Below are 11,495 nucleotides of genomic sequence, written 5' to 3' on the forward strand. Positions count from 1 at the left end.
AAATGGCATTTGGCAGCCACTTGCTCTGTTTTCTGCAGAGTCTAGTTTTATTCGTATATACATATATTTTAAGGACTAGATATACCCTGGGGATTCATTAATAATAAGGGGAATCTTTTTTACTCTGCCAGGACATCAACCGACAAATGCGGCGCAGCCTTCAGACTGCACAGTCGTCCACAGCCCATAACCCGCGGATTTACAATCAACTATTGCCACATATTTCTGCACAGGGAACCCTTTCTCTGCCATCGATATATTTTCTTATAATGAGGTAAGTAAAAATAGTTACCATGCAGCACATCAACATGTCTAATTAGCACGCTATTTAAGCGCCCCGGTCTACGCTGAAAATCTGCCTTGCAAGATGGCGACGTGGTTGAGATTTCAAAGGTGAAATACGGCTAACTTAGCAAGCTAGCGACAACAACAGCAATATCTTAAACGCCACGACACTAAGCTAAAGCGTTAAAGTACCGCATATTTTAAAATGGACCTTTATTGTCGTGCACGATTTTGGCGCATTTCCGGGGATGCTCTCTGCTGTAGAAATAACCCCATTCCGCCGATCAAGATAAGATACAAATTCAGTTGCGTTTATATGACAGTGTGGCGTTAAAAGACAACAATAACAACGTACAACAGCATTATTTCACCATGCATGCCTGTAGCTGAGGCCAGGGAGGTCACCACAGCTGCTGGGTTAGTGTGGAAATTATCAGAGGGACCACTGTAAATAATTTACTTGCTAACTTTACCTAGAACTTTACCGCGATACGAAGAAAACTGATGAAAGTAGGATTTTTTTTTTAAATTCTGCAGACGTAACGACCCCAATCCGGTCGAATATTACAATTAAGACGCTGAGAACACACAGGAGCATCATTTTCGTTTAGCTGCCATATTACATTATTTTAAAGTGCGAGAGATCCAAGAAATGACTCCCATCATGGGTTTGTTTGCAAGTTACACTAACATACACTACAACTGAGAACGAGGCTATAGTCAGGCCCCTAAGAAGTAGAGTTCCAGATTGTAATGCTAAGCATACCTATGTCATTATTATTATGCTCTGCTTTTAGAAAACATCGTGTTAAGAAAGGTTTAAGTGATTTAATGCCCTGAATGAAGCACTGTAAGAGACAATGCATTCTGGAGCCTAGGAGGTTAGCTGTTTCTTATTGAGAGGACACGTGTTAATATTTTTAAATTATTTTGAATTATATTTAGAAGTATATGACTTCCCTAGCTTCATCCTTGCGACTTTAACAAAATACTTTCCAGGTTTGGTTTGTGTGTCAGCTATGCTTGTAAATAGAAGGTCATCGCCACATGCTGCGATTCGGTTTTTTCAGAACAATAAAATGGTAATACTTCAGGCAGCTGTGGGGCTGCTGGGAACTCTTTTAGCAGTTTCTCTTATTTCATTTACCGCCAAACATTTTGACCTGTAATTGCTGAGCTGATTTGTTCTACCTGAATTTGGCTCAAAGCCATAAGGTGCTGTTGAAATTGAGGTTGAGCCTTTTATAGATTTAAGAACCACATTCACAGACTGTCTGGTGCTGGTTTTGTGGAGATGATGATGATGAACACATTTGTCACTGCATTTAGGGTTTACAAAGGGAGCCATGAAAGTTATTTTTTTTATTTGTTTTTATTAAAAAAAAACCCCACCAGCAATCACCAGTTGGGTAGTTACAAGTTATTTTGTTGTTTGTAGTCTTTTTCTAATTATTAAAATAGATCTTGGCCAGGGATTGAAAGGTAAATGGTAAGTATTTGTATAGCGCTTTACTAGTCCCTAAGGACCCCAAAGCGCTTTACACAGCCTTCACACATCCACACTGGTGATGTGTGAAGGCACCCTGGGGCGCACTGACAGAGGCGAGGCTGCCAGACACTGGCGCCACCGGGCCCTCTGACCACCACCAGTAGGCAACGGGTGAAGTGTCTTGCCCAAGGACACAACGACCGAGACTGTCCAAGCCAGGGCTCGAGCCGGCAACCTTCCGATTACAAGGCGAACGCCCAACTCTTGAGCCATGATCGCCCCATAAAGTAACATCTCTTCAACTTTAGTGACCGGTAACGGTTATAATTGTTTGCAGTAAACTAGCATGCAGACTAAATTAGTTTTAGTTCATCAGTATAGTGCTGACTGCTGAATAGTGCCGTCATTATTACTGCAAGAGGATCCTGCACTATTAGGCCATCATTTTTTATTTTTTGTACATGCACTATATATTCATACTCTGCATGCAAACACTTCAAATTTTCAGGAAAAGCACATTCAGAAATGGCTTAAAATTTCTATCAGTCATTCATTATTTGGAGTTTTGTTAGCAGTGTACCTATTTATTGCCTGTATCTGTAGAATATTAAACACGCTTGTACTTGCTTATGGCGAGTCATATCGTGTAATCTATGATATTGGCACTGTTGTCACACATGGCAGATTTTCCTTGTGTCTTACAGGCCTATTGTTGGTATGTGTTGTTTTTATCCATAAATATTTAGTCAAAATACAAAACTTTGTGCATTAGTTCATTTGGAACGCACTGGAGTATCTGGGCTCTATGATTTGTTATTAGAGAGAAGACAATGCACCCTGGCTCGGTCCTGGCTCTTGTTCTTTGTACGATGCTTGACTAATTGAGGGTGACAGGATTCTGCGCAGCCAAGACAAACTCACTAATTTTCATCTGAATCCAGTTTTGTTTAAATGCAGTGGCTAAGTTGTTCATCGTGGGTACAGTTATGGGACGCTATTCTGACAGAAGAACATGAAACAACATGAATAGAAAGTTTAAACCACCTCCGAACAGAAGTTTGTTAAAATCTGAGAAACTGTTCCCATGTAAAGGGAAATAGCCTTCAATACACAGTAGATTGTTTGTACAGAAGATAGAAACCATAATAATATATTGAAAATGAAACTGAGGTGAAGCACATAAATCATGCTATAAGATCACAAGGAGAAAAAGGACCCTCAGATTCTTATCTTAAAAAAAATCTTATCTTAAAAAAAAAAAAAAAAAGTTGAATTTCCCAGAGGAACCCACCCGAGGGATTAATAAAGTTCTATCTTATCTTATCTTATCTTATTAAAAATCTATGAATCTTGTGCCACGTGTAGAAAATGTCTTCACAGTAGGGCTGCTCGATTATGGCAAAAATGATAATCACGATTATTTTCACTGAAATTGAGATCACGATTATTTGACGATATTTATTTAACCCTTTAAGACCTACTATAGAACCAAGTCCACCAGAGCTTATATTATTTTTATTTTTATTTTTTTACATGCTGTAGTGCCATTTGTGGGAGCATTTCAAGTTGCTATACATCAATACAACTGTTATAGCCCATATTTTAATAATATGTATGCATTAAGTGCATAGTAATTACATAAAATTCAAAAAAGTGCAATAAACTACAAAAAAATTTGAAAATCGCTTTTGTTTTGTTTACATATATTTCTACTTGGAGAAGTTTAAGAGGTTTATCCCTTAAAACTTTAAATACAATAAAGTTGCAAAAAATAGTTTCCCACCACAGGAAATTTATTTTGAGTGTCTTCATAGTTTTATTTTGGAGATACAGCAATTTTTATATACTGCAGGAAAAACAAAAAATTTGCAAAGAAAACAGCATGTGCATCATTTCACTGTGGGAAGTGTTACGAACAGCTGATAGGAACGGCGAAGCGTGTTTCTGGAATATTATGTTTTTGTTCATGCAAGCGCTTTTTATGCAATTTTTGCAAAGCTATATGTGGAACGAAACCGTGACCGAGGACAAGCTGATGGCATCAGATGTAAGTACAACTCCTCCGGTTTCATGTGCAAAACAAATTATTGCGCTAGCTTACACGGTTCAGATTCTACAGGGATTTAAAAATAGTTACGCAAAACGGAGCGTGCTGCTCTGACCGGCTTTAAAGGGTTAACAATGACTTTAAAAAAATAATATAAAATAGTGTGCAACACCACTGAAGTTTTTTTTTTTTTTTTTAACTCTTTTCAACCAACGGCAGTCACTCTCCAAATAACTTCTGCTTAGCTTTCCGAGCTTCCCTCGGGTCCTCTTAATCAGCGGTCTCCAACCTTTTTTGCGCCACGGACTGGTTTATGCCCGACAATATTTTCACGGACCGGCCTTTAAGGTGTCGCGGATAAATGAGGGAGGGGCTAATAATCGGCTCGGTCATTTTTAATGATCGTTGAAAGCCCAGATCGTAATCGTGATTAAAATTCGATTAATTGAGCAGCCCTACTTCACAGTTTTAAAAATAAATTGTAGAAATAAATTGACATTTAAATGCTGGTTTTCTGCAATCCGTTTATCCAGATGTTATAATCTGATTTCAGTGTAACCGAAGACATGGAGGCAGTAAATGAATAGTATGAATACATCTGTGACTCAAAGTAGCTGAAATAGACCCTCACAGTAGTTTTCTTTCCCCTATAGTCAGTATTTTCACGATAAAATGTCAATAAAATTCCTTCATTAAACCACCTGTTCACTACCCTCCACCTCTCTCTTTTTTTTAACAGTGATGCCTACAGCAAGGCTGAGTCTATATTTATTTTAAAGCTTAAGTTACTAAATATTTTGCAGATTTAGGTTATTAATCTCAAATATAGAGCAGCATGGTGGAGTCATGGCTAGCACTCTCCTCACAGCAACAGGGTTCTGGGTTGGAGTCTTGTTCTGCCCTTACCTGTGTGGGTTCACTTCGGGTACTCTAAGAGTCCAAAAACATTAATTGGCAATTGGCCGGAGGTGTGAAAGTCTTTTTTTTTTTCTTCTTTAAAATAAATCTAAAAAATATCTAAATATTGGTGGTCTTTTTTGTTGGTGCTTTTGAATCTGGGTGCATTTTTGTATGTTTGAGCTCCCTACACATTACACAGTCTAAAACAAAAGGTTTAGTTTAATACAAACAGTCATGAATCAGGTTCATTGAATTATAAATAATAATGTTAGTGTTATAATTATTTTATTTTGGGGTATGTTAACTTCATTACTTACACTGGGAATGAGGTGATTTTTGATCAAAGCCAAAATTCTCCTCACAGATACTTTGTTGTTCATATAAATACGTCTTAACCAGCCTGATCACATTGGGACTGGTCTGTTCCCTAGTGCCTATGTGTTTGTGTTGCTCATTTCCAGTTGTGGTTTGCGTAATTTTTCCAGGGTTCTTGAAAAATATTTTTATCATGCACTTAAATATTTTCAGCTTATATGATGACTTGATTAGGTTTTTTTAAGTACAGAAAAATACTTTTAAAAAAATATATACATTCATGTCTTAAATGTGACTCTTTGAAAAGTGCATGTATGTTTCTGTCTGGTGCAGGTGGTTCGTGTCTCCTAACATGGTCTAGCTAAACTCTGCATTCCGTGAAGCAGCTACAGCCCGCTAGCACTGAGCCAGGATGTCCAGTAGCTCGGGCTACCCCCCGAGTCAGGGGAGCTTCAGCAGTGAGCAGAGCCGATACCCATCACAATCTGTCCAGTACACCTTTACCAGCAGCCGGCACCCACAGGTAAAGCCTCCTTTCTGCTTTCTTTTGTTTTGAGCGAACAGTCATGTTTGTATCCTCACCGAGTCAACCACTATTAGCCTTTTTGTTGTGGTGTAGAATCTCACTGACAGCTTTGATCGTGTTGCATTAGTGTTTGCCTGTATGATAGATTTTAAGCTGTTGATGGTGATATCTGAAAGAGCAGGGGATAGATTATTTTCACTTTTCAAAAATACCACTTGTTCTGAGTTGACCAATCAGTGTCCTCCCAGGATTGAACCAGGGATCTTTTGCTTGTTGGGCTAATGCCAAAAGAAGCTACACTATGGAGCCATAGCTTTACTTCTATGAGAAATTACACTACTGTTTTCAGTAAAAAAAAAAAGGTGTAAAATGATTTTATTTATTTTATCTTTTTTTTCTCTCTCCTTTCAAACTTGCTATGACATTTGCCTCTCCCTGCTGGAAACTACCTAAAACTTTGTGATTTGTTTTCTTCCTCTACTTGGCTAAAAGCTATCTTTTAGTGGTGCACTTGGTTTTTGGTTTAAGGAAAAAAGTGAGAGCTTTGAAGTGAAAATAAATGCAATAGATTAATCAGTCCTGTAGCATAAATACACACCATTTGGTTTTTGTAATTGTTGGATGTCAAAAATGGGATAGAATCTAAAATTTGATTAGTAGTCTAGCTTTAGCTAGTATTCCAAATGAAATCAATCTGTTCCTCTTTCTGTTAATTGTGGCTTAGGGTGCAGTATGAGTAGATATCTCTTCATACTGAATTGGAACCTCACTCCTTACTAAGAAGTTTTTGTTTATATTTTATGTGTGAATAAAAGATTGGCCAATGACAGCAGAACTTTAAAGATGTTGTTAATTTAGGCTTTGGGCTTGCTTTTGAACCAGTTGATTTGAAAAGGTAATGCACACGCTAGGACTAATTTACAGCCAGATTCCATCTTTGCATGGAAAACGAGTCCAAAGTTGAGTTTTTACCAAGCTCACTGTCATGTTGTTTGTGGCTTTTAAGATTTTAAGGAGCTTTATTGCTTCATTTTCAACTACAACTGAAGATTGAAGTGATTTAAAAAAACAAAACAAAACCCAAGACCAAACCCATTTTTTAATTTATTAGTGTTACATTGTTTATTTAAACCAATTAGAAATGCATCGATGCTGATTAAGTTTGCTTGTAGTCTCAGTAGTGAAAAACCATGTGTGGTGGTAATTCCCGTAGCAGTATTTAACTCTAGAGCATCGTCCTTTTGCGCATTCATTTGAGAATGTTGGATGGTGTTTGGACATTTTCAGTGACACGTTTCTTAGAAGCATACTTTCACAGAAAACTCTCGATGGGACATTTCTGAGCATTCACATTGTTTGCTTAAATCTGGGACAAAATGGGAATTTAGAAATGTTTCCTGTAACTGCATTTGCTTGTTCAGGTTTGTTTGGCAGTCACACTGTGCTGATAACATTTCTGTGTTACCCCATACGGTTTTGGATAAAAGCCCCTGACTATTACAGACATTTTAATCAATGTTCTTGCCATCAACAACATTCCTTTTAGTTTGCCAGAGGAGGAGTAGTGCTGCTGGTTTCAGTAATTCCATTGTGAACTGACTAATGACACGTTTGAAAAACGAGTGGAACTGGGCCTCACTTCAGGCCAGCCCTTATTCTCTAGTACTAGGATATATATATTTTTTGTATATTCCTGGTAAGCTTAACCATGTCTGCAATCTCTGCCCCCCCTCCCACCCCCCGGGCAGAGGTCAGAGTAAGGACAGAATACAACATTGGCCTATCCCTGCTGATTAATTTGTGAACTTTGTTGTTTTAATAAGGTGAGATCACAGATGAAAATAGCCTCTTGGATAACTGTGCTGCATTTATAGCTGTTTTTCTTTTTCTATATATCTGCAATGTCACTGTTAAATAAACCAACAAATAAAATTATGTAAGCTAACAAAATAAGCAAAGCTAATTAGCTTAATTATTTATGATTTTAATCTCTGATTGCTGGCATCGTGATTGTCTACTCAGAGTTGCAGCTGAGTGGCAGAAATGCCCATTGAGTTGCCTTTATTAGATTAAGTAGAACAGAGTTTACAGGAAATGGGATGGGTGGGGTTGCAGACATGTGTTTATGTGCGTATGTATGCATGAGGTGAGATGCAGCACAGGTCCATGGCTAGACTCTAACTGGGGACATCACAGTTACATGATTTTTGTGCCCCTCAAAGCTTTTGGCAGCGCATTGTACAGCCAGTGATGGTGCTTACATGAGCTGCTAAGGGGTAAAAAAAAGAAAAAGCATTGTGCTTCAGGTTATAGTTCATGTGTAAAAGTGTGAGTGAAGCAGGCAGTGGAGGCAGCTTTACTGATTCAAAGTAAGATGTATCTGTAGCAGAGAAATGTGTCGCTTTTGTAGACACTACTTTCTAAGGATGATCCGGTTGCTGCATCTGTGAGGTGCTTATAGTTTGTTATGGTATGTGAGGTGATGTTTGTTTTTGTGTATTGATTTCCATTTTCCCTGCTTCACACTGTCAAGAATTTGAATGAGATTGAGATTTGAGAATTAATTTGCTAAGTGTTCCTCTTGCCTTTAGGATTTCACCGTCCCAGACTACCGGAATCACATGCAGGATCCACAGGGTCGCAGAAGACCGTCTTTACTGTCCGAATTCCACCCTGGAGCTGAAAGGTAGGAGCGTAATATTCAAATACCAAGCTGCTTATTAGGCTTTATTAGGTGCTTTCTTATTTCATTTTAGGTTTTGTTCTAGAGAGGTTTTCCCTTCTTGCATCTAGAGCAGGGCGATATGGCCAAAACTATTTATCATGATATATATTTAAAATTTGCGATAACAATATAACTGACAATATAATTGATGCGAGACAAAATACAACTCCACAACTTTACTAGCGCAAAACCCCCCCATCCATGTATTTTCACTTAAACAAGCAGCTGTTTTTTTTTATGTGCATTAAAGCTATATAAAAATTTAACATTGCAAAAGCAAATTCCTTGCTGAAAGTTTAACCAAAAGGCATTTCCAGTAGAAATGGGCTGACATATCCTGAGCATAACCATGTATAATATCCACTGAAGTTAAACAGAGGTGCTTTGCAACATTAAACTGCAGTGTGCCAAATAAAAAAGTCAAATACGTATTTTTCGGACCATAAGGTGCATGGGATTATAAGACACATTAAGTGAAACAAAGCAGTCAGATAACTCAAACTATTCTTGCTTCCTCCATTTCTGTACCATTGATTCATTAATGCTGTATTCTATCACAGCTGCTTTATTCCCATGTTGTACGTTTGAATTTTTTCAGAAATCTCTCAGTCAGAACATGCTACATCATGCTTAGGTAACTAACAAAGCTAGCGAGCTAACTTCCACTAACGTCCTGTTAACTTCTAACTCCGTTAAATGTAATAAATTCTGTTTTCATGGATGCCGGATGTTAAACTTCATAGTTACACCTGGTAAAGCAGCAACGCTGATCATTTTATTAAAGGTGAAAGAATTTAGACAGTTTTTAACTCTCAGTGATGCTGCAGTGTTCGTTTGACTTTGGGACCTGAAATTGACTGAGTTTAGGACACAGATTACTCCCAGATTTACGAGTACCTTAGTCTAAATACGGCAATAATGACGGCCCACGTGCATGTTCTACAAAAAAATGTGCTTTGGTGTGTATCTGACGGACAAACACCAAACCAGTTCCACATCACTGAAGTAGCACCATTTTTACAAACCAATTCTGGTTCATCCGTTTCACTGAACGATCCGCTTTCTCTCTTCTCATTCTCCGTTGCCGCCATGCTTTTTCGGCCATGTGCGCATGCGCGTTTTACTCATATTCTATCACGATATTTCATTTACTTATCGTTGCCTAACATTGTACCGGTATTACCGTGAACGGTATAATATGGCCCAGCCTTACTTGCATCCTCCAATTAATTTTGACAGCTAGTTGCAGTTTCTGATAAATCTGTAAATTTCTTGTTTACTTTTCTTTGTCAGGCCTCCAGAGAGGCGCCATGGTTACGAACAGCAGTTTCACTCTGTCTCAGCCCAACCTGAGCATGAGGTCTTGGAGGCTAAACGCCCTCGCCTGGAGACTGTTGCTGAGGCTCATATCACCCGCACCCCTTCCACTGCAGGGGGTATTGTTCTGCCTGTGCCCCATAGTGTACAGGACAGCCTAAGAGCCACTGTGGAGGTCAAGAAGGTGGGCATCATATTTTTTATTTTGTAGGTCCTGTATTTGAACCAGTTTATCAGGCAGAAATAATTAAGCTTAAGATTGGACTAACATTTACTAATGTCAGTCTTCAGTATTCATAAAAGTTATTGTTATGAACATCAGAAAGACAAAAAATGAGGTCAGTTCTTTCCCATAATTAAGATTTCTTTATTTTGTTGGAACAAAAGTGAATATAAATGAGGACTAAAGCACAATCACTGTACAAAATAAGGCTCTCCACTATGGATAATGGCCAAATTTTAAAACATCAGCCATAGGCCCTTTATTTTGCAGTTGCTAAAGTCTTGAACTTAACAATAGGTTCTTGTAGACAATAAAAAAAAACTTGAGTCTGAGTAGACACTCATGGATTCTCAAACACTTAACACTAATGCAGTCATGATGTTTTATGACGGTTTTATTGCTGGATGGGGCTGTTTTGGTAAGGTGTTGATTTGATTTGTATCCTCAGAGGATGTAATTTATAGGCCTTTGGACCTGAGCAGTGCATATTTGCTGATACTGTCAGGTTAGCCAGTAAGCCATGCACCGGCTCATGTTTCTCTACTGTCAGTACTTGATGTTGTTCAGCTGCCTTTTTGCTTAGTCTCTCATCCTACAATCAGAGGAACTCTGCTGTCTTGGACTGCCAGTGAAGGTTGTAGTCCTTGTTCTGCCCTGGACATCATCTGTGAACTGGAAAGGCAGAGTAGAACAAGAAATGCTCTTTCTAGCCACTAGACAATGACAGTCAGAGTCAGTCTGTAGGAGGTGAGAACGACTGGAGAGGTAGCTGAATGGCTCAGAGCCTGCGCATAGGGAAGCATGAAACCAAACAGGTTTGTGCTGGTTAGTGGTGAATTAATTTTCAAAAATAAAATACTTGGTAAATTAAGCTCTTCTGTCATATTATTGCCAGATTGCCTACCAATAATTTGTATAAACTTATTTAACAGTTTTTTGGTTTTTTTGCCAGGAGACTCAGTTCACTGTCAAAGTGGAGTCTTCCCCAGGAGGACCTACACTACACATGGGGGAGGAGCAGGACACCTCTCCTTCTAAACTGTCCAAGGAAGAGCTGATCCAGAGTATGGACCGTGTAGACCGAGAGATTGCTAAAGTGGAGCAGCAGATTTTCAAGTTGAAGAAAAAGCAGGTTGGTTACCCAGCTTGGCCTTTTTTCTCTTAACATATTTCAAACACAATGAGTGTTGTGTAAGAAAACATGGCACAGATAATGTTTTTCTTTCTTTTTCTTTAAGAAATAAACTGAGAGACTGATATGATACAAATTTTAGAACAGCATTGAGGAAGTGCTTAAATATAAATGTTTTGTTGCTTTTATGCAACTGTATCACAGCTAAACTTCAAACTGACTTTTTATTAAAAGTGACACTGAGGATAAATACTAAGAAAAATATTCATGGGAGGGTCTCAGAAATCCGCAAATCCATTTAGTGTAAAAAGTGTTGTACTTTCAGCTCAGGGTTAAAGTAATCTACCGGAAGTCTTTCCCTTTGAGAAAAGCCTGTTCAGTATGTCTGGTGCTAAATATCAAGTCAAATATCAGTTCTCTACTGACTTGGTGATGATAAGCCCTGGAGGCTTGCTTGTCTTCTCGGTGAGCTCCAAGTTGCTCTTTGACCTTGAAAATTAAAGCATTCCTCAGGGCTATAAGATGCCACTGCTGTA

General features: G+C 38.4%; 1 protein-coding gene across 7 annotated transcripts in view; it reads left to right on the forward strand.

Annotated features, from left to right (window-relative positions):
• The first annotated feature begins 139 nt into the window (after positions 1–139).
• The window catches only part of ncor1 (nuclear receptor corepressor 1), a 63,436-nt gene continuing 52,080 nt past the window's right edge, over positions 140–11,495 (forward strand). For all 7 annotated transcript variants that reach the window (XM_085288403.1, XM_085288406.1, XM_085288407.1 and 4 more), the window contains exons 1-5: positions 140–274; positions 5,370–5,559; positions 8,154–8,248; positions 9,581–9,788; positions 10,780–10,959. In XM_085288403.1, the coding sequence (XP_085144529.1) occupies positions 5,449–5,559; positions 8,154–8,248; positions 9,581–9,788; positions 10,780–10,959 (594 nt within the window). In that variant the 5' untranslated portion in view covers positions 140–274; positions 5,370–5,448. The remainder of the gene's footprint in view (positions 275–5,369; positions 5,560–8,153; positions 8,249–9,580; positions 9,789–10,779; positions 10,960–11,495) is intronic.

Source organism: Mchenga conophoros, linkage group LG10 (genome assembly GCF_057382185.1).
Source record: "Mchenga conophoros isolate Kocher_MC1m ecotype Shallow Benthic linkage group LG10, M_conophoros_male_GT1.1, whole genome shotgun sequence".
NCBI classification, from domain to species: Eukaryota; Metazoa; Chordata; class Actinopteri; order Cichliformes; family Cichlidae; genus Mchenga; species Mchenga conophoros.